Source organism: Drosophila kikkawai, chromosome 3L, assembly GCF_030179895.1.
Source record: "Drosophila kikkawai strain 14028-0561.14 chromosome 3L, DkikHiC1v2, whole genome shotgun sequence".
Classification (NCBI taxonomy): Eukaryota; Metazoa; Arthropoda; class Insecta; order Diptera; family Drosophilidae; genus Drosophila; species Drosophila kikkawai.
Genome location: NC_091730.1, coordinates 18,727,010 through 18,753,548, shown reverse-complemented (window position 1 = coordinate 18,753,548; position 26,539 = coordinate 18,727,010). Strand labels below are relative to the sequence as shown.

At 43.5% G+C, this 26,539-nt stretch overlaps 1 protein-coding gene and 1 long non-coding RNA gene across 5 annotated transcripts; one reads left to right on the top strand and one right to left on the bottom strand.

Annotated features, from left to right (window-relative positions):
* The first annotated feature begins 7,076 nt into the window (after window positions 1-7,076).
* Window positions 7,077-24,099, top strand: mirr (iroquois-class homeodomain protein mirror). 4 transcript variants are annotated; one of them, XM_017160938.3, is made up of 5 exons: window positions 7,077-7,695; window positions 9,729-10,247; window positions 19,087-19,193; window positions 21,491-21,789; window positions 21,977-24,099. In XM_017160938.3, the coding sequence occupies exons 1-5, from the start codon at window positions 7,654-7,656 to the stop codon at window positions 22,960-22,962; spliced, it is 1,953 nt and encodes a 650-aa protein (XP_017016427.1). In that variant the 5' UTR covers window positions 7,077-7,653; the 3' UTR covers window positions 22,963-24,099. The 4 variants fall into 4 exon arrangements, with proteins under 4 accessions (XP_017016427.1, XP_070141503.1, XP_070141502.1 ...); XM_070285402.1 differs by lacking the exons at window positions 7,077-7,695; window positions 9,729-10,247 and adding an exon at window positions 18,465-18,662; XM_070285401.1 differs by lacking the exons at window positions 7,077-7,695; window positions 9,729-10,247 and adding an exon at window positions 18,465-18,689.
* Window positions 17,309-18,328, bottom strand: LOC108070457 (uncharacterized). The gene is made up of 2 exons (XR_001770554.2): window positions 17,806-18,328; window positions 17,309-17,428 (listed from the first exon to the last, which is right to left on the bottom strand). It is a non-coding gene; the product is annotated as an uncharacterized lncRNA (long non-coding RNA).
* Window positions 24,100-26,539: the final 2,440 nt, after the last annotated feature.

The window sequence follows — 26,539 nt, the reverse complement described above, 5'->3', positions numbered from 1 at the left end:
ATCATGAGATCACACACAAAGCTGGTAAGCAAATAAAATTAAAGAGGATTTGCTAACTTGTTTATGTTTACCCTGCTTTTATGTTGGTCGCAGGAAAAATGGTGTGGTCACTTTTGTTTTTGTGTGGCAAATAAAATCGATGAAAACAAAGTAAATACGAAGCTTTTGCGAGATATTGTACTACCACTACTGCCCAGAAGTGCTACCAATTTGCCGTGTTGCGTAATGGCCGAGTGACTGAGGAGGCGACAACTGCACGGCATGCGATGACAGTGCCGCAGAACCATAACCCGAGTCCCCTCATAATTCCGCATCCTGGAGATATATGTGGCATCCCTCGGATACCCGTCCCATCCCTCGGATCCTCGCAGCTCCTGCATGGCGGCGGAAAAAGCTGAAAGGATAAAAAAAGGAATGTAGAGAAGCGGCGGTGCAACCCCTTTGGAGCGAGAGTGGTATATAGCCGGCTTGCTTCCCCTAGGAGCGGCTTTATTTTTCCATTTCCCATTTCCATTCCCACTCCCCGCATTCCGCTTTTCGCTGACCGTAAGCCACGCCCTGTGCATGTTTGAAGCGAGTGCAACAACACGAACATTGTTAGATACGAGCGAAAAAGTCGAATGAAAGGGCCAAGATAAACACTTAAGCCTAACAAAAAACGATAAAAGCGGCCAGAAGGAAAAGTTGCAAAAGGTAACAATCTATGTAGAATGTTTTATGGCCGAAGGGGGGGCCAGCAGGAAGAGAGGGGTAGCCAGCAGCCAGCAGCCAGCACACATGTCCAATATTCTCTTAACGCGATAAAAATGAAGTAGCAACATTGAAATCTGGCCAAGAGAGGGAGAGGCAGGGCAGTGGAGCGCTTTTTTCGGGAGGTGGCAACAGACGGCCGAAAAAACACAGAAACATCAGTTACATTTTGTTCGCTCGGCTTCGCCACTCGCTCTCTCACTCTCTGGCCTCGCCATAGATATATAGATATAGATATAGATATTTCTGTATCTGTATCCCGGCCGACCCACTTTCTCCAACCCTCCTCACGGGCCGGGCAACTCCTCCTGCGGCCGCCTGCACGCGCCCATGAACGAATAAAAAGATAGCGTGGTTAAACGCGCTTATTTCGGTTTATGATTAAATTTATTACGTGTACATCCAACCACAGCCCGGCCAAAAATAACAAAACAAAAGTAATGGCTTTCGGGGTAGGGGTCGCTTTTTGGGGTTTTTTTCCGGGTCTTTACGTCTTGGAAAAACTTTTTTCCCTTTTCCCTTTTAAATTTAATTACATTTTGTGGCCCCCCGGAAAAAAAAGGAAAATAATATCTAAAAGTTTGATCTAATTGGTCATTCCCTTAAGCTTAACCCTTATTATTTTTGATGAGCGCTCTTTCTAATTAGGTTCGCGAAATTGATTTCAAGGGGCCGCAACTTGGCCAAGAACGAGCCAGAGCGAGAGAGAGAGCTCCTGCGACAGCCGCCGTGTGTAGCTGTCGCCGTGCAAAAGTATCTTTTTATCTCGGGCTCGCTGTGTTTCTACGATTTCCAGGCAAGGCAGCCCAGGGATGTGGCTGTGCCAATCGAACCCCGCTCGGCTCTGGTGGCGGCGCTAGCAGCGGCGCTCGTGCTTACTCGCTCTTCTCCTGCCACAAAAAAGAAAATAAAGGAAAAACAACATCAAGAGGAAAAACAAAGAAAAAGCTGGGGAAAAAAGGAAGAAAACCTAGAGCCACCGAAGGAAGTATCTCCTCCTCTCTGGGCATCGGCATCGGCGTCGGTGTCGAAGTCGTGTCTTCGGTTCTCGTACCTTTCGGACTCTTTCGTCGCTGGTGCCTCGTTTATTTATGATTATCTGTGTACAACTTGTTCCATGTTCATCGCATGTCGATGATGGCTGTATGCTGGATGCTGTATTCCGTATTCTGTGCGGAGAGCATCGCATCTCGGTATCTATCTGCTTTGTTTGCGAGCACTGCGAGCATTAAACCCTGCCCCGGGGTGCATACAGGTACGGCTAGAGGCCGCAGATATACACCCAGTTCCACAGATACACAGGCACTCGTGGATACATGCCCCATCGCCATCTGCAGATGCAGGGGAAGCACACCTCTGAAGCGCCTTTGTCTTCGATTCGGTTCTGGTTGTTCATTAATGGCTGGTTGGTCGGTTAGCTTTAGCTGGTTGGCTGCATCTTGGCCCACTTGCTGCCACTTGCCACATGCAGCTTGCAACATTGCGGATTGTCATCGTTAAGACAGCCAGGCGCTTTTCGTTGCTCCTCCCCCTTGAGTTCTTATGGGATGAATTAACGATAGCCTTTCAAAATCCATCAGGGGTCTAGTTGCTTTTAATGATTTCTTGTTTAAGTTAAGATAAGTTCTTGGTTTCCTATTGGAATTTAACTAGAATCAGGGAAATGATATTTACAGATTTGAAGAGATAGTTTTATATTTTAGAAATTTATTTAGTTATATTTATCAATTAATTAATTTTAATTCATTATTTAACCATTTATTTAAAACCTTAATATTTTGGGAATACAATTTATGATTTCTAGCACGAATTTCCTTTTTAAAAGGTTCTACTTTCAGTAGGGTATATGACCGGACAACAGAAGTTCGGAAAATTAGAGGTTTAGTAACCTACAAGTTAAGCTAAACAGAGTTCATGGCAAATATATGAAAACGAATAAGCCAAACCAATAGCTAGAGTTCTATCTAAAGCGTTTTAAGCGACAAGATTTAACTAAAGGTTAACTAAAGAATTTCTGTTCAACCGCCTAAAACCGCTTTAAAAAATCTGTAAAGTGCTCTCTATATATTTTCTCGAATTTTATATTATTAATTGACTCCAGTCAATTACTTCGTATAATTTATATGGATTATAAAATAACTGGAATATCGATTATTTTAACTGTCCCATTAAAGTTAACCCTAGAATATTAGAATATAAAAAACCTAAAAGAAAGACAAGTGCCTTAACCATCAACTCATCCCCCACACTATCCCTCAATGAGATTCCGCAATTTTGTTACTTATTACAAGTTTCCAGAGTTCTTCAATAAACCCTCCTTGAGGAAAATCAATCAAAAACATTGTATAAAGAGACGAAATCCGGCAGACGCACAGGCATAACCGCAGCCTTCGGGGGGAAACTCGTCCACGGAATAAGTCCTGTGGGGACCGACAAAGGGGAGGCAATAAAAGCACCGAGGCACCGCAGAACCGGAGGCTGGAAACGAATCAATACGCGAACTACATACACTCCTCCTTGGGAGCTAGCTCAAAAGCATCGAATTCTCAAAGGCCTCGGATGGCCCCGACCGCAGATGTACGCCCCAAAAGCCCGGCGAGTCAAAGCGATTACACCGGAGCGGAGCACACAAACACCTTTTCATTTGTATCTATTAGATTAAAATTCATGTCGGCGTTTGTAGACGCGTACGAGTACGAGAGTACGCACTCCCCGCAACACGCGCTTCCAGATACTCGCACAAAGCTACATAGATACGGAAAATGGAGCTGCCAAGAGCCGTCGTCATCATTGGCCTGGCGCACACACACACGCACGCATACTAGCTCACAAACAACCTGAGCAGCCAAGCTATCTGCAAACAAGAAAAAGATACACCGCACGGGCAGGGGCAAGGGGGTACAGACGCACCGCATCCCAGAGATACACAGATACCATACGAAGCCCAGCGAAGCGAGGCGAAGCCATCAATACAAGCTGTACGACTACAGATACAGCGGCTACAAGCACGGCACACACAGCCACGACTGCGGGTACGAGTGGCAGTACGAGTACTCGCAATAAAAATGAGAAGAAAAAGATACTCGTACTCGCACTCGTACTCTGTGGCAACAAGCGAAGTACAAAGGATACAAATATATCTCGTGTTCGAAATATAAAAATCGTTAAACAAAGACTGGCGTTGTTTCTGGATTTGGATCGACTGCGACTAACGACTGCGGAGGGGTTTGGGGTCTGGGGTTTGGTGGCTGGGGCCTGGGGGTGGCTTGGAGCCAGGCACTGGCACTAGCATCATCATCTTGCCCTCCCGCTTTTGCTTGCGGCCATTTCGGTGGCAACTTTTCCCTGCTCGCCGTCTCACTCTTTCAGCTCTTTCTCTCTCTCTCTCTTAGCGCCAGTTAAAGCCCGCCTCGAAAAAGCTGGCTGGCCAATCCCCCCAGCCCCCGTCGATTTGCTCCCTTGCCCCCCTGATTCCTCCCCTGGGATGCCCTTGCCTCAGTGAAGTTGCTGCTGCGGTTGTTGCGAGTGTGTTGCTGCTACTGCCACTGCTGTTGCTGTTGCTGTTTGCTGCTTTCTGTTGTCTTCCTGCACAGAAGGCGACGGCAATTTTGTAGGCGCGCCAATGGGTTAACGTGATCTGAATTTGTTGCTCGCGAGCCAATTAATGTCGCTCCGAATTAAAAGGGAAGATACTGACGGCAGATACAGATACGGATCGGTAAAGTAACTTCAGCTGGGCTCACCCAAAATCCATTAGTGTGATATTTTTCATTTCTTTCTTAATAAGCTAGCTCTTTTGGGGAATTAAAAAACGTGTAAAAGATAAGTTTATTAAATTTAAGATCACAAAAAAGATTTACTTTAAATTCATAGGAGAAATAAAATGTTTTATAACTTATCTCAGAAAAAGGTAAATGTCTACAAGGGTTAAAAATAATGTAGGCTATGAGAAATTAATGTATTTTCGATACATTAAGATAAAAATATGTTTAAAATTGTCTTTTGTCATGGAAACAATACGGCAACTAAGGTTAGAAAATATTGTAATATTGTAATATAATTATATAATTATATAATATTGTAATATAATTATTTTAAACATTTGCAGATATCCAACTGAAATTGCGTGACTTTTTAAAAATTATTATTAAGATAATCATTAAAGCTTCATAATATAGTATAATATATTATAATATTCATTAAATATTTGTTATTTTTTATTTTTATTAAAGAATATAAATAATTTGTATTTGTATTTATTTTTTATTAAAATCTAAAAAATATTTAAATATAAATGCTTTGAATTTAAATTTTCTTTTTTTAAGTAACAATATAGAATTATTTTATACATGTATGTTTCATATTTTTAATAATATAATATTATACTTCAATATTAAATACTTAATATTTCTTCAAAATAAATTTGTTTCCAATAAGAAATAAAATATTTTTTATTAAAATTACCCAAAATCAATCAAACGTTGCCTTATTAAGTGAACAAGTAGCTAAAACGTAAGATACCAACTTTTTGTTTGTAACCAAACTACGTCGGTTTGTTGGTTAAATTTTTATATATTTTTTTGGCCCTGTCAATCCATTAATTTTCATGAAAACTTGCGCACCATCATCACAGGGATGCCGGCGGGCGGGGAAAACACCTAATAAATGACTATCGAAAAACTAATCGGTGATGTCTGGGCAATGGAAAAGGATAAAGCTGCCGTAACTTCATTTAAATGTTGTAAGAATTTGTTTACTGCGTGTGCGACACCGTGCTCGGGCCTGGAGCTGGGGACGGGGCTAGAGATGGGGCTCAGGTGTGGCCCGCGGGGGTTAAACCGCCGACAAAGTAGCTTTCGACTGCAGATACTCCTACATATGTAGCATATACAAGCCGTCCCGCTCTAGCCGTTGAGTGGCGTTTCAATTAATTAGAAAAAGTTAAAGAAACGCCAGGGCAAAAAACAAATACCTACATAATAAAATGTAAGAGAGGAGCCAGCAGCAGCGACGGCAGCAGCGCCAGCAGCTGCGGTGGAGCAGCGGCAGCAGCGCGAAAGATGCCACCAATCCAGCCAAAGCGGTCAGCAGGGGGGAGCGAGGTGCCCGGGGGGGGATGGTAATACTTTGGCCCAACCTCTTCGCGAGTCGCGTTCATGTTCATCAGGCTTTTCTTTTTTTTATTTTTTTTTTCTTCCCCCCTTGGATTTTTTGTACCATTTTTCATCGGCGGCGAAAAGCGAGAAGCAAGCGTAAACACTTTGCTTTCATACGTCGCGACGTTGCTGCTGATGTTGCTGTTGTGTTGTTTATGGCAACAACTACACGTAGCAACACCCACGGCAGCAGAAGCACAAGCAGCCCCAGCAGCAAGCAGCAGAAGCAGCAGCAAGTAGCAGCGTTGCAACAGCAGCAGCAGCGGCAGCAGCAACAACACCGCCTACAAATACATACATCGGCATTTACAACAACACGCAATAACAGCCATTTTTCTAGTTGTTAAGTTAATTTTTTCATGTTCTGCCGCTCGCTGCTGCTGCTGCTTGCTGCTGCTGCTGCTGGCTGCCGCGCTTCACAGCTGGCGCCGTCTCGCTTGCTCTCCTGCCAAAAGCCAGTGGCAACGCGGGCAGCATTGCCTGCGATTCGTGGCCGAAATGCTGTCCCGCTCTCACGCCGGCCGCAGCTGGCAGATACTTTATTTATGGTCACAACTGGCAGATACTTTTTCTGTAGCTGTAGCCGTGTCGCTCTCCCCTCCCCTCCCCTGCCCCTGCCCGTGACGCAACCGGTTGTGAGTCTCGCTTGCACTCGCAGCGGTAATAAGAGAATATAGGGGGGATATAGCCACCGATTCCAATTGCCACACACAGCCGCCTGGCAGCAGCGCCAGCCCACTTATAATGATAATCATTATTGCCGTTGTTGCCGTTCGTGTTCTCGCAGTCGTCGTCGTCTCAGTCGTCGCAGTCGTTGTCGTGCCGCCTCGTTTGCTACTTTTTCCACACAGAGCTCCAGCCCAGATACTCCCCTGCCCAGATACTCGGATACAGATACTCGACGACTGCTCAGATACGGTTCGGCCTGCTCACAGATACGAAAAGAGCAAAGAGAACGCACACATATTGTGACAAAAAACCCGTTTTCTCTCTCTCGCCATACACACACTTGGAAGCCAGAGTATCTGTGTGTGTGCCGCTGTGCGTGGGGTTGTTGTTGCTGCCGCTGCCTGGCTGCTTTGCGCTGTTTTTCGATTGTCGGTTGTCGTGTAATTCCCATTTGTCGTACACTTTGTAGTTGCCCAAGAAACTCATGTTAGTCTACTTTTGACTGTTACGCAGATTGTTCGTACCGCTCGTGTCCGCTGTTCGCTGTTCGCTGTGCGCTGTGCCGTGTGCTGTGTGTGCTGTGAATCTGTGCTCTCTGCCCGCCGCCGTCGCCACCGCTCGCCTTCGTGGTGCGAGCTGGATTCAGATACAGCCGCCGCCGCCGCAGCTCCAGTCTGAGATACGTCGCATCCTCCGGATAGCTGCGCCCGCTGCGTAAGCTCCATCTCGGTACCGATTCCGATTCCGATCCCCCTGTTCGCCAGCCGTCGGATTTCACGGATTAACGTAGTGCCCGCCCGGCGATCGAACCGAACGACACAAAAATCCTTAGCCGTCGGCAAGTGCAACCACTAAAGTGATGAAAAGATTACAAGAAATTCTTAAAACAAAATAAAAACACACACAAGAAACTCACAAAATAACTGAAATACATATAAAATAAACCCTCTAAGATATCCCTTAAACGAAACCCACATTTTATTTCCGAGTGCATCGCGCGGATCCCCACCTCGTGATCGTGGATCGTAACATTAAGATTTGCTTTATAGTTTTAGTTAAAAGCAAAAATTAATATTAAATGACAGTGCACAGTAATGAAACCGGTATCTGTTTAGTAATGGTGCGTATTCCAATTTGTTTTTCCGCAGCTATTATGCTTGGAATTTATAGCTTGTAAGATGGGTTGTGCTGTTATTAATGCCTGAGTTTGGATAGTGACAATTAGATTGCACTTGAGGGAACCCGTTTGATGGCACTACTTGTTGATCGGACGAACACATGTCCGAGTGCACAAACAGCGGGCTCTGATCTGAATCGATTTTCACGCGATTTGATTTGAGTTGGCAAACGGCAGACACGGGGTTAAAAATAAACCTCTGAAGATGTTCGGATCGATGTCTGCCAAATCCGTTGAAAATGTCAGGACCACAAGTGTGCTACATTGGCCAAAACACACGAAATGATCGCTGCCAATTCGGAAAATCCCTCGAAGCAATGTCTTTTGGTTGTTAACCAACCCAGCAAGGTCACAGAGTACGTTCCTCTTTGCAAATAGGAGAATCTTTTAGTGTTCCTGCTACTTAGATAATCTGAGATCCTTGAATAATATTCTTTTCTTGGGAAAAGGCAACCTGTGGCTTGGCCTAAAGTCTCTTAAAAATATATATTAAATACAAATACCTCAAAGCATACTCTCTAAGTAACCAAAAATAAAATATATATAGCCGCAGAAACACTGCCTGCAGTTATAGATAGTCGATAATCATCGGCGGCTGATTCAAAGAGCCAAGCGATAAGAAGGCCTACCATCCAGTGGATCCATCCAGCGGATCCATCCATCCCAGCAAACACCGGGAATTAATTTTTAATCGCATAGGGCCACTTGAGTTGTCACTCGATGAAAGCACGAGACGGGACAAGGGACCAGGGACACACTATATATACAAATATACAAATATATATATACATATATGTCTATAGCGGCGGTATCAATCACGACCGAAGATACAACATGCAGCGCTCTCTCTGTGACCGACCGGCGGCAGGCGATAAAAATCGTATCTTACGCCTCGGATCATTTGTAAAATGTTAAACGGGAAGAGGCACAGAGACCAGGGAGACCAGGAACCCGTTTGTAGTATCCACCAAGACTCCATGGCTCCCCCCCGTACCCCCATGTGCGAATGCAGGCACTGCAAGCAACTAAAAGTGTTGACAAAAGTGCGCGATAGGCTTATGTGCGCACAGGCACACACTATAGCACTATAGAGCCCCGATCCGGGCACTCATTGGACAACTTACAATCAAATTGCTCTTAGGACGTTGCCGTTGTCGTTGCGTTGCTGTTGCCGTTGCCTTTGCCTCGCTGTCGATGTTGCAGTCAGTTGTCGTCGTTGGCAGCAATCGGCTGTGTAATTTAAATCAATGTTGTCAATCGAAAACATGATTTGTTGGTAATGGCGGCCCCACTTTGAAGATCGGAAAGGGGCAACAGGGGGGTGTGGGCCTGGCACCAGAGCCCACTTTATTGACTCTGGGGACTCTGAGACCGAGCTCGGGATCCGGAGTTCTGTTCTGGGCCCTTCGGACACACTGAAGAGTCGCGCTTATCGCATTGATAAGGGGCAACGTTTTTAATTAAGTTTTAGTGCCAGCTGGTAGCGCGGTACAGTAGACCATCTATGCGGCTTTTCTCTTCTTTTTTTTTCTGTTTTTGTTATTTGTTGTTAATTTTTTATCCAAAGCAAGAAGCTGCTTTTTAATGGGCTGCCCATAAACCAAAAAGTCGTATAATCCAAATTTTGGGAAATAAATATTGAAGCAAAGGGAATTCCTTTGGGAAACGTTTTAAATTAGTTTCGTTTTTTGGTAATGGTGTTTATTAATTTTTATTTGGGATTAGGGTTAGAGGTTTAAAGGGTTTTTATTAGAGTTTTAACTCTATTTATCAACATATCAGTTGATTTAAATATAGCTTATGACCCTTTTAAGTTAAAAAATATTTTATATCTACAATAAAAGCTGGTAATCTGACACATATAACTTTAAAAGTTGCATTTCATTAAATACATATTAAATAAAAAATTTAAAAAATACATATCTATAACAAAATAAATCCTTAAATAACTCCAAATTTCCTTCCTAATCTTCCAGAATGCCGTTTCAACTCACCTTGCCACCTCGTCGCCCAACACGCCTCCAACCAACGCTCCGCAGAGTCCACCGTCGACCCTGCCCACGCTCGCCTGTCCCGCCGCCCAGCCGCTGAGTGCGCCCGGCATCTCCGGGCCCGGCCACAGTGGCATGGTGACCTCAACGGTGCCGCCGGGTGCCCGCTCCACCTCTCCGTGCGGCCCGACCGCCGGTCTGCCTGCCCTACCGCTGCCGCTTGTCGGTGGACCGCCGCCGCCAGGAGGACCCCATTCAGCGGGACCACCGGGAGGAGGAGCGCCAGGAGGAGGACCCGGTTCGGGAAACCGCTGCTGTGATACGGGTCGCACCATCTATACGGATCCGGTCAGCGGCCAGACGATCTGCTCCTGCCAGTATGACATGCTTAACTACCAGCGTTTAGCAGCCGCCGGAGGCGTGCCCCTCGGCGTCTATCCGGAGGGCATGTCCGCCTACCTCTCCGGCATTGCGGCTGATCAGCCGCCGTTCTACGCAAATCCGGTAAGTGAGCTCAGCACTTAAAAATTTTTGAAATCTGGGGAGACATTAGGCGGTACACTGAACGAAAATTATGAATTTAAATCTTGGATAATATTTGCTGAAAAATAATGGATTCTTTTATCTAAAATAGAATGAATTTGGATTTTCAAAAAAGTTTGATTCTTAATTTTTTTTAAGAAAAATATTTATACTTTTCCTTGACTTTAATATTTCTCTGTGTGCCTCGTAAAGCCTGTTCATAAGTCATATGTCCCGAACAATGGCGCAATAAATTTGTGAATTTGTCCAGTCGGAGCGGAGCGGGAGACCACCACCGAAGCTTGGGCTCAGCCTGAAGTTGAGGTTCAAGTCGCGTCGTCGTCATTTGATCGTGCCCCGCGGGTCTATGCTTCCGAACCTGCGGCGAAAAACTGGCCTACAGCGGAGCCTCGCTTGAAGCGATTTGTCAGGCTGGGGGCCACAGGTCCTATAGGTCCTACAGGTCCATGGGTACTTAGGGCCTAAGCCTATGCCTGACCTTTGGTTCGCCAGCGGCGATATTTCAAGCCACATTGTGTGTGCCGCCAAGTTGCGAAATATCGCTGGCTTAACTCCGATCTCCTCCGACTCCAGTTGAGTTGAGAGTTTTCTGAGGCGGCCAGGATCCCTGTACTGTCCGAATTTATGGACAATGGACAGGCACTGACTGCCCACCACATTCACCACGTCCACAGCATGTCCGGCGCTTGGCCGTCGGCCCTTTGTTCGCCTCGCATTGCTTCTAATAGCATCATGTAATTTGCCTTTGTTTGCCAACAATTCTATTTGGACACAATGTTCTGGGGACCACATGCGGAGCCCAAAGACTGGACACCCAGTGGTTTGAGTTTGGGTTCTGGCATGTGTTCGGTGCTCGGTTCCCGGGAAAGCCACCTAAGAATCGGAGAAACTGCCCTTGCCAGTCAATACAATGTATCGACTTAAAATGTTTAAGGACATTTAAAGGGAAAGGGAGATGTGTAATTTAATGTGTATCTTGTTTTTTAATTGTCTGGTGAGGGAAAACCATTACAAAACAGTTTTGGAAATATAATAAAATTAGCAAAGAAAAACAAAAGAAGCAGTTAAGTTCACCTTACTTAAAACATAATTAAAACAACCCAATAAAATCCATTGAAGTCTACTTAAACATTTAATTAAACTCGTGTAATTGGTTATTAACTAAAACCAGGTTTAAAGTGAATTTAATTGAATTAGAACACCATTTAAGCAATTTTAAATGGATCTAATGCATCCGGTTTTCTTAATTTAAATATAAACAACTTGTTAAATAATAAATGTAAATAAAGCAAGTGATTAAGTGAGCTTAGAGTGATTATACGAGCAGTGATTAAAAGTGTAACTAATACCAAAAGGCTCTTAGAACTCTGAGAAAAATTTAAATATCTAATATATTTCAATTTCAAAAATTCAAATTAAATACTAAGAACCATAAAAATGGTCTAGTAATTCCCCCAAACCATTCCGTGACAATTAAATTAAACACAGGTATTTACTTTAAATTAAATGTGTGCATTTGTCTTCGCTGTCGGTAGGCATTTTCCCGATTCAGCTCAGCTCCGTTCTGATTCTCCCTTGTCGAGGCCTCTTTCGCGCCCATTAAATATGATCCGATAAAATGTCGCATTCAAAAGTGAACACATAAATTTATTTGCTTACAAGCCAAAAAAGGAAAAAGTCTTGAGAGCTGCACAAGCAAAAGCAAAACCAAAAAGCACAATCACAAGAAACAGAAGCAGAAGCAGGCAACTCGAAACGCGCTGACGACTGTGAAATTGAAACTGAGAGTTTAATGAATGAGTATTTCGAATGCCGCTACTGAAGATGAAGTGAAATATATATATATATATATAAATAGGAGTCGTAGTTGTTGTGACTAAACCTAATATTCGCTGATCTGGGCAAACGCTAATGTGTGATTAAATATAATCGCCCGTCGAGTGATTTAAGTGCAATCGATGTCCGCCAATGGTGTTTCGCCTAATCAAACACAAGCCCAATAATAAAATATTCAACGCAGGGGAATTTGCATCTCAACTGGTTTCTAGTTCAGCGGGAAAAAAGGTGATAAGGAACCGGTTTGTGGTCTCCGAACTCCGGACAGTAGCCGTGCTCGTATAAGTTTAGCCATTGTCTCCAAAAACAAATTATGAAAGTGCCAGATCGGGATCGAGAGGCACTCACTATCTGGTAGATATCTACCCGCTGCTGACACGCCAATTTAGCGCGTTGGCAGGAGTACTCAAGATCACAAAACACAGTCCCTACTCTCCTCCTCATCCGGATCGATGGCAGGCGTTTAAGAGACAAGGCAGGTCGGGTCGCGGCATCTGCTAAATAAATCATCCGGGGTCGTAATTAGTCACTTCAGCCGCCGGCGCTAAACTGGAGCGATTTCTCTTCCCGAGAAGATAGATAGATATATGTGTGTTTATATGTAGATATATTGCCGTACACCGTAGTTGTAAAAGTGTCTGCTCAATGCGGTGGATTCATTACTTTGACACGAGCTGTCAAGCGGCTGTCAAGTTGCCGCAGCGCGGGAATACACTATGTCCCGCTCCCAAAAACTCACGACTCCGTCTCTTAAGTCCTACAGTTCTCCAGTTCTACGGTTCTCCGGCTCCGAAGGTGGATGATGACTTCAGTGGATGATGGTGCAACCGTCGTCGCATTTGAAGAGCGCCGCCGCTGCTAACAAATAGGCCGAACCCAGGCCGCGCCCGGTGTATTTTCCCTTCAGAGTTTTTCCCAGTTTTCCCATCTTGTTTGGGGGCGTCGACTGGCGATGCCGCCTCGTACCTTATTAATAAATTTGTCAACACGCAAGTGACAGGCTGTCAGGCTGTCCGCCCTCCAGTTCCAATTCCATTTCCATTCCTATTCCCATTCCGCTTCATTCATCCGTTTATCTGCTGATCCTTGGGTACGACCCCGGCGCATATGTTGCACTGCATCCTGCACTCGTGACACTCGAAGAAATTAATTTTGTTAATTGTAAAAGGCTGTCCCTAATTTAAAATGGGTCTTTTGTTTGGGTAGGCACTTCTGACAGGCTCAGGGAAATTGGATGAACAATTTATATAATTTCTTTAGACCAAAAATATAAATTTTTCTATAAAAACTAATGTTAAATTTAATCAAAAACAAGCTATAAAATATTTAAAATTTATTTTAAAGTCCCACAACCTCTTGAAAAAGTATGATTTTTTAAAACCCAAACAAACAATTAAGTTAAAGTTTGGCCTGTAGACACTTGCCAAGTCTAATGAGTGTCCTGCCATTTTGGACTTGAACTTTCCCTACGCGGCACAGGGACTCTGCCTGGAGCCTGTATCCTGAATCCTGCTCACACACACAGACTGGCCTCCTGAATACACAGAATAGCTGCTTTTTAGACACTTGACGCCGGGCAAGCAGCCCAGAATGGTATATTGACTTTTCCCCAGTTTAAGTGCCGCAACATCATCAACGACAACAATGCAAGCATGAAATTTCACACTCGACAACATAGTCGCCCTGGGTTTTTGGCCCCAACAAAGGACTGCTGGCTGCTAGGCTGCGGTATATGCTCATATCCTGTGGGAGCTACAAAAACTTTTCGCCCCCCCGGCAAGTTTTCTACAAAATGTAGCAGAAAGCAACTACAAATCGGACCACTCTCTCGCTTTCTCCATATACTATATGAAAAAAGGGGGGCTGAGGCCCCACTTCCGATATCACACTCTGGCCTTTTAGAGAAAACAACCCCCGAGACTCGGCTCAGCCTCCCAACATCCTTGGCTCCTTGGAACCTGGCGCTACATGCACTGATTTGTCAACTTTTGAAAATGTCGAAGTGTTGTCGTGTTGTTTTTTCGGGGGTGGCTTTTCTAATGGCAAGGTGACGGCGGCCAGGGGGTGTTTTTCCAGAGGGTGGGGCATGGGGCGGTGGGCTTTATGCCCAAGTACTAAATACATTTACTGCTCCGGCACCAATCTCATTGTTGTTGCCGTAAGTGTTGTGGAAAGTTTCTGTGTTGCTGCCGTTGTTGTTTGGCTTTTTGGCAAAGTTGAGAATGTTCGTTAACAGTAAATTTTGCACTTTTATATGTATGTATGTATATGTATGTGTTTGTGTGTATGGATGGGAGGAAAAGGAAGTGGCTGCCTTGGCACGAGAGTATTTGTGAATGGCCGTCCTGCCTACAACAAACAAATTAGCAGTCATGGCAACGCATACGAACAACGTACAAACAAACAGGGAACACGACCAACCGACCAACCGACCAACCGACCGACCAGCAACACCATCCACATCAACCTCAGAGTTGTACAACTTTATAAGCGGAGTTGTGAAAAAAAGTGTCATCGAAAGGCAGCTGGGAGCTCCAGTTTGCAAAAGGGGGAAGAATTACAAGCATACACAGGGAACATTTAAGATTATTTTATTTTTAAGAGAATATTTAACTTGTAAAGAATTGTAATTAAAAGTATTCATTCAAATTAAATTATTTCAAATTAAATCAACTTTAAATGTAAAGAAGAAATAAAATTTATATGAGCTAATTAGCACATATTAAATTTATCTACAGCATAATAAAACCAGAAAGTTTATCCATTAACATCGAAATTTATCGATTTAAAATGGATTTTTTTCTTACAAAAACAATATACTATTTTTTGGGACAAATATAACCAAATTTAATTAATTATTCGAAGTTGAATAGTCGTCTTAATGGGCTAATTTCCAAAAAGAAACTATTTCTGATCTTTTTATAAACATCTCCTACTTTTAAAAAGTACTTCAAGTACTTTATTCGCCGAATAACCATTTTTTAAAGTGTAGATTAGTGGAGCTAGGACAGAACGCATTCTTTGGCGCAACTCAAACTCCGCGCTGTCGTCAATTTCAATTTCAATTTCGATTACGATTCCGATTCCCAACTACCAAGACTCTCGGCTCTCAACTCCAATTCCAAATACGAATACGAAGACGCATCCGATTTCGATTCCGATTCCATTCATTCTTGGCTGCACAGGCGGGAATGCGGCGGGCAAACGTGCGTTTATTTTTAAATCGAAGCAGCAATTAATTAACTCGACCCGTCATTACGCGCATCGCTCAAATCGTGGCGCATCAGGGCGACAGACCACAGGAGCCGGAATCGGAGTCGGACTACTCCGTCTCCTCCAGCTCCTCCTCCTCCTCGATATAGTCGTAATCCCAAGGCATTGACGTTTGGCGTGAAGGGAACACAGTCGCAGAATTTCCTTGGTAATGAAGACAAAGACCCATTTTAATTTGAATTATTTAATTTGCCCGCAGACGGAGGAGAGGGTAGCCCGGTCAAACCGCACTTCCCGATGCGTGAAACGACGCACTCCGATTGTCGGGTATGGTTGGGATCCAACGGATCAGACAACATCCCAACAACCACTTGGAGTGTTCTTGTGGCCAGCCGCCAGTGGTCAGTCATTCATGTTGTTCTCTCCCGGGAGGGGGCAAGTTTCTCGGGCTTTATTATAAACACAAGTTGCCTGGCCAAATATTAGTTTTGTGAGGGAAAAAGATTAATGGGAAATGGAAGACCAGGCGAAGGCATGGGGAGTATATCCAGCGTGTTTTATAATTCCATTATTATTCGAGATCTGCAGTTTCTTCTTGATTATTAATATGGTAACTAGTGTATCTTCTACAGGTTCAAATTTATTGTGAGCTCTTTTTTTATTTATACAGTTAATAACTAATATTTATTATGATTTAATTTTTTGAAGGATTTTTAAAAACACAATTTCACGGTTCTATAATATATTTTAAGTAATTTCCAACTGCAATGATTCATCTTTAAACAAACAGATGATGAACTGCGATGAATCACCTTGTAATATTTAAAGAGAAAAATGAGTTTTTGGTTCAACTATAACTTAGCTACTGCTTGGATTTCAAGGTTTAATTTTATTGCTTAGTAAGAAAGACATTTCAGACATTCAAAAATGCCTTTAAAATTTCTTCAAAACCTTAAAATGATTTAATTTTGTTAAATATTCCCCATCATTGATATGCCCAGCCAAAAATCTCCCTCTTCCGTGCACTGATGGTGGTCAGATTTGGGCATTTAAGGCACAAACACACCTGGTACAAGCCGAAACTACAAACATTTTGCAAATGCATAAACATTGTTGCGGAAGAACAAGCTATCGGCAATATGCGATCTGCGCTACAGCGCTTTTTACAATTGCAGTTGTCGTCGCCAGTGGTAATGCAATATTTAACTCGAAAAAAAACGAGTTGCAGTTGCTGCTGCAACATCAACAGTTGCTGCTGCTGCTGCTGTTGCTGTTGCTGCCGCATCGCTGCATTGGTAATAATAAACGCAGACGCAAACATGTCGAATGTTGTTAATATTAACCACCGCCAGCGCAAATCCCGGCCGGCACGGGTGCGTTTTTGCGTCCAAAAGGCAGACTCCCGACTCTCGAGGCAATAGCAACCAGCTACTGTTGCTCAGTGGATATATAGTAGATACTACCCGGCTTGGTAGCCGGCTACAATTTATTATATGCGCTTTACCCGCATCGACATGGCCTACACGCACTCGCTGCCAAACACGCACGAGACAGATTCGGTGTACGGGATGGGATGGGATGGGATGGGATGTGAGGATCCCCCATTCCCATTCCCACTGCCATCCTCGACTTTTGGCCAATTCCCGTGATAGCCGGGCGTGATTATTGTAAGGTTGTAAAACGTAAACTGGTTTCGGTCTCGGTTCAGTTCAGCAAGGTTCGGTTCGAGCTTCCATTGAGAAATAGGAGCAGCCCGTGTAATTTAATATAGTCTGTCCCAAAACGCTGTCCATGTTCGGCTAACTGACTTCTGCAATCGCTCGGAGACGCAGTCTGTACGATGCACTTGGAAAAATATATATTGCTAAAAGGAAGAATATTTAAAAGAAAAGATTATACATGGTAAAGTAAAAATCACAGTAAAAATATCAAGTAATTCCATTTAATAAATATTAATTAAAAAGAAAAGTTGATTTAATGATCACTTTAACGACATTCAAAAAGAGTACATTATATTCAGTTTTATTATAAAATAAGATTAAAAAGCAAGATATTTACGTTTATAGGCATCAAATGAAAAAATTCCATAGTTTCTGGAAAAGAATAAAACTTAATCTCATTAAATTTTTAAAATATTCGCTTTTTAACTAAACTTTATTTCCAGTTCCAGGAACTGAAGCATATTTTAGTCTGTAATCTGTACTTATACTTAAATGAATTTGCAAGAATATTTTTTTAACATTTAACCTGTTTTTTTGAGTCAGTTTGATTTTGGGAAAACTAGTAGATTAAAAATCTTTTTTAGGAATTTTTGTTAAGGGATTTTCTTACTAGTTTAACATATAAATACTTTTTTGCTAAGTGCCAAACCTGTCAAAGGGCCTTGGCCCTGGAGTTAACCTGGCCCCGAAAGATCTGTGGCTGTTGCCTTTGCTGTTTATCAGTCTATCGCCGCTGTACTCGCACTCACCACATGCTGCGCCAACGAGTGGCAGGAGAGGAGACCTCTTGGCCAGACCGAGACCCAGACCCGAACCCGAACAGAGTCCCAATACCGATGCCAGACTCACTCCTACTCCGCATCGATGGCCGGCGATAGCGATGTTGCAACATCAACGGCAACATTTTCGTGTTGGCGACATAAAAATATTTCCGCTTTGCCGCAATCCACAGCAATTTCTGTCCAGACGCTCGTCGCGACAGCGAAACAATAGATTTCGACTGGATTTCGGGACCTGCATCCGAGTGCGAGCATCCTGCTGCAGCACTCCTGCACTCCTGCACTCTTGCACTCGTCCTGCGGTGCCATGTAGATCCGTATCGGGCTCGTTCTCATTGATTCCGCATCTTGTTTTCGTACCCCCGCTGTTTCTGGCTGGACAATATGTTTGTGTCATAACTGCGGAGGCGGGTCGTGCCTCAGGTGACGAATATGCGTCCGACTTTGACTATTCAGTGCGATTATATTATATAGAATATATACTAGAGGCAGCTGCCTCTGTCGCTCCGCCATTATCGGAGCCCCCGAACAGCTGGCAAATGTCGCAGCGAATCGAGACAAGACGCGGAGATAATTGTCGTGTTAAACTTAATCGGCGTTCTATATTACACGCCTGTTGTCCCACGCCTATCAGTGCCAAAGTCTGTGTTCCTAAATGTTTTCTGTGATTCCAATCGTTGGGCCTAATGGCACTACTATATATGCTTGTTCCAGCGTGGCGATTAAGTAGACAATCTGGGAGACTGAATGCGAGCGGAGAGTAGATCTACCAGCTCTTAAAGTCACTGCCAGGCGTCACGACTTGTCCACATGTTCCACTGATGCTGGTCAGATTGTTGCCGGGCTTATCACTTGTACATTGACACAAAAATATATTTTAATTTAGTGGTAATACTAGGAATTCTTCAGTATCTAATGGGTATTTGTGTTAACGAACTTAATGGGAAATGGTTTCTGGTTCTGGGGAAATTTTAAAAGCACAACAAATATTTTATATATTTTTAGAAAACTTTTTTATATAGTTGAAAAATTACAATTCCACTGTGCTTTGTTTTTTCCTGATAACACTTGCCCCATCTCAAGCCATCCATCCATCCAAAAATAAACACAAATATGTCTTAATGAATTTGTTTAACATGATTTTTAATAATTTTGGTTCAAGGTCCCGCGGGTTCAAGCTGCGGGAATTAGTCTAAAATTATATTTTTTTGACAAAAATATTTATGCTGTGTGTCTCTTTGTATTTTCCAGGCTGGAATCGATCTGAAGGAGAACCTGGTGGCCGGAGCCTCCCCCTGGCCATATCCCTCGATGTATCATCCCTACGATGCGGCCTTTGCCGGCTATCCGTTCAACAGGTGAGGATTAGTCACAATAGTATCTGATGGATACTTCCCCACATAGCGCTATATAAACTCCATAAACTCGGATGGTGGTCCGCGTCGAAAGGCGTCGATCGGAACGTGAGTGGGAATTGGGATTGGGACTCGGATTGAGGTGCTGCAGGTGCGTGCAGGTGCATTTTAAATGACGGCGCGGAAAAGTGCGTTCGAATAGTAAAAGTCCGGCGCATATTGGCACGCAGGCGCAGCGGCATTCGGCACTTCGGCACTCCGATACTCACTTTGTCGAGTTTCCCCATTTATTCGCTTGTAATTGATCGTTTGCACGTCGGCGGGTGGGTTGCTTCCGCCGATCGAAACGAAATGAAACGCAGCGGCAGGGCAAGGCAAGGCAACGCACCTCCGAAACCTAAAAAACCACAAACATGCTGCATTGAAGTGACATAAATTTCCAAACACAATTGCCAGTTAAACAATCGACAATCGACAACATCCCGTCACGTCATTTTCACCTCACCTCACGTTCGGACAGGTACATCGGCGGGCCCATTGTTTCCCCTGTAATTGACACTCATAACAAAATTTGATAGTTGACTCATGCAGCTACTGTTGGAGTCGTCGATGTCGATGATATATCGCAGTTGTTGTCTATCTTGGCCATACCATATTCGCCATAAATCAATTTTGAGTTATTTCGCCGTGACGTGCTGGCGGTTTGGCGAATTCGAATTCGAAATTCAAAATTCAGCGGGAATACGCGCGCGAGAGAGACCCCACCTTTAAATTGGAGGAAACCTGGGACCTGAGCACTTGGGGGCGTTGTTGTCGTCACCAATCATTTACAGCGCTGATAGGAAAATTAAAAAAATGTATTCAGCTGTCAGGTGATCAAAGGCAGAGTGCCTGTCTGCGCAGGTGTTTCGCACTCGGCGACACTTTGCATTCAAACTTAAATTAATTAATGCATCGCACAGAGCAGAGCAGCAGCAGCACCAGCAATCCCTCTGTATATCGCTTCATATATGTAGTATGTGTATGTATTTACTGTGGCTATAGCTATAGCTGCTTTAGCATCCAGTTGACATCGTTGTCATCCTCTCTGTTCGGATCGGGCAGCTGTCTGAGAACTACAAATGAGACAGCTACACATGTATGCAATGGCACTGTATCTGTTTCTGTTTCTCTTGCTCCCCCGTGTTGCTGTTTTGCATTTTGCACACTGGGGGAAATTAGAAGGAGGTTGTGCATATTTTCTTATAAATTGAATTGAGAGAGAGAGCTCGTTTCTAGGCAAATCAATTCGATTATTTAATCAAATATTTAGAAATATATTTTAAACAGGATAACATTTGAAAACAAAGAGCCACAAAAATAACTTGAGAATTATAAAAGTTAAAGATATCAGTAAATAGCTTAAATGGCTACATAAGAACTATTTTAAAGTTTCAAGAACTAATGTCAATTCATTCAAATACTTAATCAAATGTTCAGAGAAAACAATCATAAAAGAAAAGGCTTCCTAAAAATGACCAGATAATTTAAAAGACTATTAAAGTTCTGTATTTGAAAGACACAAAAAAATGACTTGAGAATTATAATGATCCTGGAATATACAGGATTAAATTGATTCTATTATATTTATTAGAAAATGTATATCCATATTTGAATCTCTTTTAATATCTTATCTGCTCTGTCACTGTATTTCCTTGTTCTACTTGAGGAAATATTTTTTTTAATTTAAAGAAATTCTTGTAGCAATTATCCCCAGTGTATTTAAGTATTCCCGGACATATGTATATGCGCTCGCCGCGATGTATATACACTCAATATACTAAAAACGTTCATGTTAACTGCCCACAAAAAGCGATAAAGGACAGTTGTTGTCCACGGCGGCATGCGGCAACATTCGACCATCGACCATCGATTCCCATTGTGGATGGAGTCGACCGGGGACAGTGGGATGGGTAGCAATGTGTCAGACCGCAAACTGCACGGGCATAAATGTTCATCGGGGCCCATGCAAATGCGTTTATGATGAACAAATTTAACGCACAAACAAAGCCCAGCCCGCCCAGCGTCCCTTTTGGCCAGTTTAACAAATTGCAACAATTGTTTGGGCCCCGGCCTGGCGCATATTTAAGCAGGAACTCCAAACGACCTGGCAACAGCTGGGCCTGCATTCCACTCGGGCCTTAATCACCTGCTGGCAATTCGAGGAATGGTCGGTCGTTGGTCGGTCCGACGGTCGTCCTTATCGCAAACTCTGACTTTAACCCCGTCTAACTAAGAATTCCTTTTCTTGTTTTTTGCAGCTACGGCATGGATTTGAACGGAGCCCGGCGGAAGAACGCCACCCGCGAGACCACATCCACGCTGAAGGCCTGGCTGAATGAGCACAAGAAGAACCCGTATCCGACCAAGGGCGAGAAGATAATGCTGGCCATTATCACCAAGATGACGCTGACGCAGGTGTCCACGTGGTTCGCCAACGCGAGAAGAAGACTGAAAAAGGAGAACAAAATGACCTGGGAGCCCAGGAACCGTGTCGATGACGATGATGCCAATATCGACGATGATGATGACAAGAACACGGAGGATAATGATCTGTTAGGTAAGAGAATAACACTATTTTTACTGAATCCTATTTTAAACATATTTTTAAAAGTAAAATTCTTATATTAATGTTAAAAAAGATCAAAGAGAGAAACTAAATTCTTATTAAATACTTCTTAATATATTTTCTACTCTTCCTAATTTTATACTAACTTCATCCCTTTACTTTTCTTCTCCCCTTACAGATGCCAAGGACTCTGGTGTGGGCTCCACGGACGACAAGGACCGCAGCGGTCGTCTTGGCGACATGCTGGCCGACCGACCCGGCGAGAGCAACAACAGTGAATGGTCCGAGTCCCGCCCGGGTTCGCCCAACGGCTCCCCAGATCTGTACGACCGACCTGGTAGCATGCCACCCGGCGCCCATCCGCTCTTCCATCCCGCCGCCCTGCACCATCACTTCCGGCCACCGGCGGGCTCGCCCCCCGACATTGCCGCCTACCATCACCACCAGCAGCAGCTGCTGCAGCAGCACCAGCAGGCGCAGCAGAATTCCCTGCAGACGGCGGTGGGCGGAACGGCCAAGCCCAGGATCTGGTCACTCGCAGACATGGCCTCCAAGGACAGCAAGGAGTCAAGCTCGGGGGCCAAGGATAACCTCGCGGCGGAACTGCCGCCCACGCATCCCGGCTTCTATGGACATCCTGGCCAGCAGCCGTCGCCGGGCAAGATTCTGTCGCCGCTGGCGGCAAGGATACCCAACTACTCGCCCTATGTCCGCCCGGATCTGTATCGGGGATTCTATGGACCGGCGGCCGCGCACCTGAGCGCTCCGACGCAGGAGTTCCTGGAACATCAGCGCAGCTTCGGGGCCAGTCTGGCAGCGCACAACGGACCGCTGGGCATGAATCCGCTGCTGTGGAAGGCGGCAGTATCGGGAGCCGCCAATGGACCGCACTTTGCACCGCTTAGTCTGACCACCTCGGGTGGGGGTGGAGCAAGTGGGGCCCAACATCAGGTGGCGCCACCGCCAGTGGCCTCACCCTCCGCCTCCAGTTCGTCCTCGTCCATGGGCTGCGACGTGGTGCACATACCGACAAGCAGCGGCCAGTCGGCGGCACAGCACATGATGGGACCAATATCCAGCAACTCCACCGCCTCGTCCTCGTCCTCGCACTCTGGCAAGATATCGCCCGGCGTCAATGTGACCTCGCTGAGTGCAAAGCCATGACATCCATCGGCATCTCCGGATCCTGAGACGACGGCGCCATCGGTTGCCTCGCCCATCTCCGCCTTCCGCTCGCTGATCGCCTTCCGGGAGCAGCAGAAGCTGACGCTCCTGCGGCCGTAATCCGATTCCAGATCCAGTTTCGATTCCGATTCCTAATCCGACTTCGATGCCCGGGCTTGAAAGGTATAATAACACTTTCGGACAATAATTTACAATGTGATTATTCGGTATTTTGATTAACGCCGCTTATACCAAATAGCAAGCAAAACCAGCTGAAACGCAGCGGTTCCCTTGGCATGGGCCCCCAAAAAAGAAAATATATACGAAAAACACTGAGAGAAAATATAAGAATTGAAATAATGAAACGTAAACGTAAAGATTGGAACACCCAACAACAACCGCTGCTGCCCCAGAGACGTTGTGCAATTTTGTGGAGAAGAAGATAATCCAAAAACCATTTGAAGATATGTACGTTAATTTAATTACTTACAACTTATGCAATCAGAGCTTATAGGATGTAAATTGGAAGATATATAGAGCAGGGGCGACATCAATGAATACAATACAATGCATATACCCGACCACTAACACGTATATAGCCGATATAAGGCGGCAGATCCGAGAGAGAAACCCACTAAATTGTAGAGCACACTTCCTTGGCGGCCAGGTCTTCTCGTCTCTCTCCCTTCCTATATCTCCCACTCACCTGTGTAGATCCGTACGGATCCTGTATGGTTTTCTTCAAGTTTGAGTTCACAGCCAGGCGGAACTTTACCCGAGAAACATATCAACCCCGAAGTCTGCTGAAAAAGAAACCCCTTAACCCCAAGCCCGAACCCAAGCCAAATGTACACGAGCAATCATTGATTTAGCTGTTATTGTTTTTATCGTCTTAAGTTACCAATTTGTTCCTGTCGTTTATAAATTTAATTTATTTTACTTCGTATGTACCATAACTTCCCTCGATGTGCGTGTAATTATTTCCTAAACTAGAGATCCGTGTATTCGCTGTACTTTATGCACAAGTTGTAAGTATGTGTAAGCTCGCGTAACTGTAGCGCCCTAAGCGTAGTGTAAATTAGTAAAACTGTATATACTTATAATAAAAAGAACGATAATGAGACACATTAAACAAAAGCCACAATTATTGGTATAAATAAAACAAAAAAAGTGTTTAATTATTTGAAATTGTGGGAATTTTTTCTTGGATTTCAGGTATCTTTTTTTTCCTCTGACGTCTAGACCAAGTTTAATGGAACAGCTAACCAACTTACCAGTTTCTTTTTTGGTTTAATTTTTTTATAAATCCACAATGAAAATAAACAAACCTAAACAAAAATATGAATTAACCATTAACCAAAAAATAAAATACTTTTGATGAGCTTCGTATGTTTGTTGCTGCCACCAATGTCCAAGAACTGTATGAAAATATCCCAAAAACACACACAAAAAAGAAGAAAATTAAAAACCGCTAACAACAGCTATTAAGAATTAAGCAAAGACAAAAACAAAAAGGTGTTAATAAATTGGAACACATATGAAAAACCGTCGCGACACTCTCCGTCCGTCTCATTTCCTTTCCCGTAAGTATAATGCCAGTATTTATTTATTTTTATTGGTTAATCATAGACAGTCCCCCCCATGCGGTGATTTAAGGGCTTGTGGCGGTGGTGTACGAAACGACAGAAGAAACAAAAACAATATTTTGCTATAAACGTGTTTTCCTGTGTCGCTGACCGGAAACGCATTCGCCGACATAAACAGAACAAGAGCAAAGTGAGCAGAAAACTTATGAATGGAGGTAACAAAAGGCGGTATATATGGCCAAGAGAGAGTGGAGGGGAGTGGGGGTAAACGAGGGAGTGGACTGGAGGGAGCCAGGGGTTAATAAACCCCACAAGTTATTTATGGTCTTCCATTATCGACTATCGCCGCTTGATTTGCAGCGGCTCATCCATGGTTAAGTGCGATTTCGCTCAAGGAGATGTGGTGGGGTATCCTTTTGATATGGTCAAGGGGAATTACAATCGAGATATAATATGTTTTATATGGCTTTTGTACAAATAAAGCAATATTCTTAGCTATTTTTTTGTAGATATTCATTTAATACCTTATATATTTTAATAATGAATAGTTAATGTCTCGTAAATGATTTAAATGAATAGTTTATAGTGTAAAGCATGACCCCTGTTCAAACATGAACACGGTTTTAGATAAGAAGCATCTGTTAGCGATTAAGTCTCAGCAGCAGAGCACGGCCTAGCACTTGTATGTGCATATCTATCTATTAATACAACCGCCACTTGAGCCTATATAACAAGTAACCCGAAATATGACCTCCTGCGAGCGGTCTGGGTTTGTTTAAGATATGTTCTTTCGGGGTGACTGTTTGCACCCTTATCGTACTTTAAATATTTCTCACGATCGGGAACTGTCCGATGCGTGGGTCTAGAACTAAGATCTACAATGTACATTCTCATGTTAGCTATATAAGCTAGGGTTTGAATGGAATAAAATCAGTTTCTTACAAAAACTCAACACATGAAGACTTCTCATTTATTTTGGAGCTCTTTCATTTTGGTCAATCGAGCCTTCGGAGCATTTTTGCTTCGACAACTCTGCAGTTTCCCCCTCTATGGTAAGGGACTCAGAGTGAGGCCAGCTCCTTCAAGCGAAGCAAGTAACACTTGTAGCTAAAAGGTAGCAAAATAATTAACTCTTGTTTCCCCCCACCCGTGGTAAGGAACAGAGTATAAAATAAAAACAAAAAGACACAAAAGAGTCTTTTATGTTTTAAAAACATGCACCATGTAGGTTGCTGTAATACCATGAAAAAAATGGTAAGGCGTGCTGGAGCCAATAATATCAGTAGAAAATGTGCTTAAAGAAAATGTAAAAAGTGCATAAAATTATGTTATGGTATTTGAAATGGCCAACATATACCATATATATGCAAAAGGATAAAAAAAGAGTCCTTCTTGTTAAAAAAAAAAAGTGGTCGAGAAATCGACAAAATTAAAAAATAAATATAACAAATATTTATTGTGGGCGTTTTTTCGAGGCCTAAAACATCGAAAAGTCGCGGTAGTGAAAAAAAAAAAAAAAAAAACCTATCGGGACAAAATTTAAAAAAAAAAAAAACACAATAATAAAAAAGTTTTTGGTGGTCGTGAAAACGATAATTCAAAAGGTCAAAAAAGAGTCCCTTTTGTTTTTAAACAAAAAAATTTTTTCCAACTCCATTGGTTGGTTTTTTAAAATTAAAGGACAATAAGAGTCCTTATTAATATTTTTTTTCCAACTCCATTGGTTGGTTTTTTTGTAAATGCCAGATATGGCAACCAGAAAATAGGAATAAAACAATTTTCTGGGGTTGAGAAATCGACTATGATATTGTGTGGAAGTTACCCAGCCCTTGACGGAGAAAAAGTAGAAGGAGGGACGACCTCACGGCAGCAACTACAAATAAGTCTGCAACAACAACGACGGCCGCAGCGACGATACAGAAACAGGCGGCATCAGGAAATCATCCTACAACAAACAACGGCGGCAGCGACGACAGCAGCAGCAAAAACAA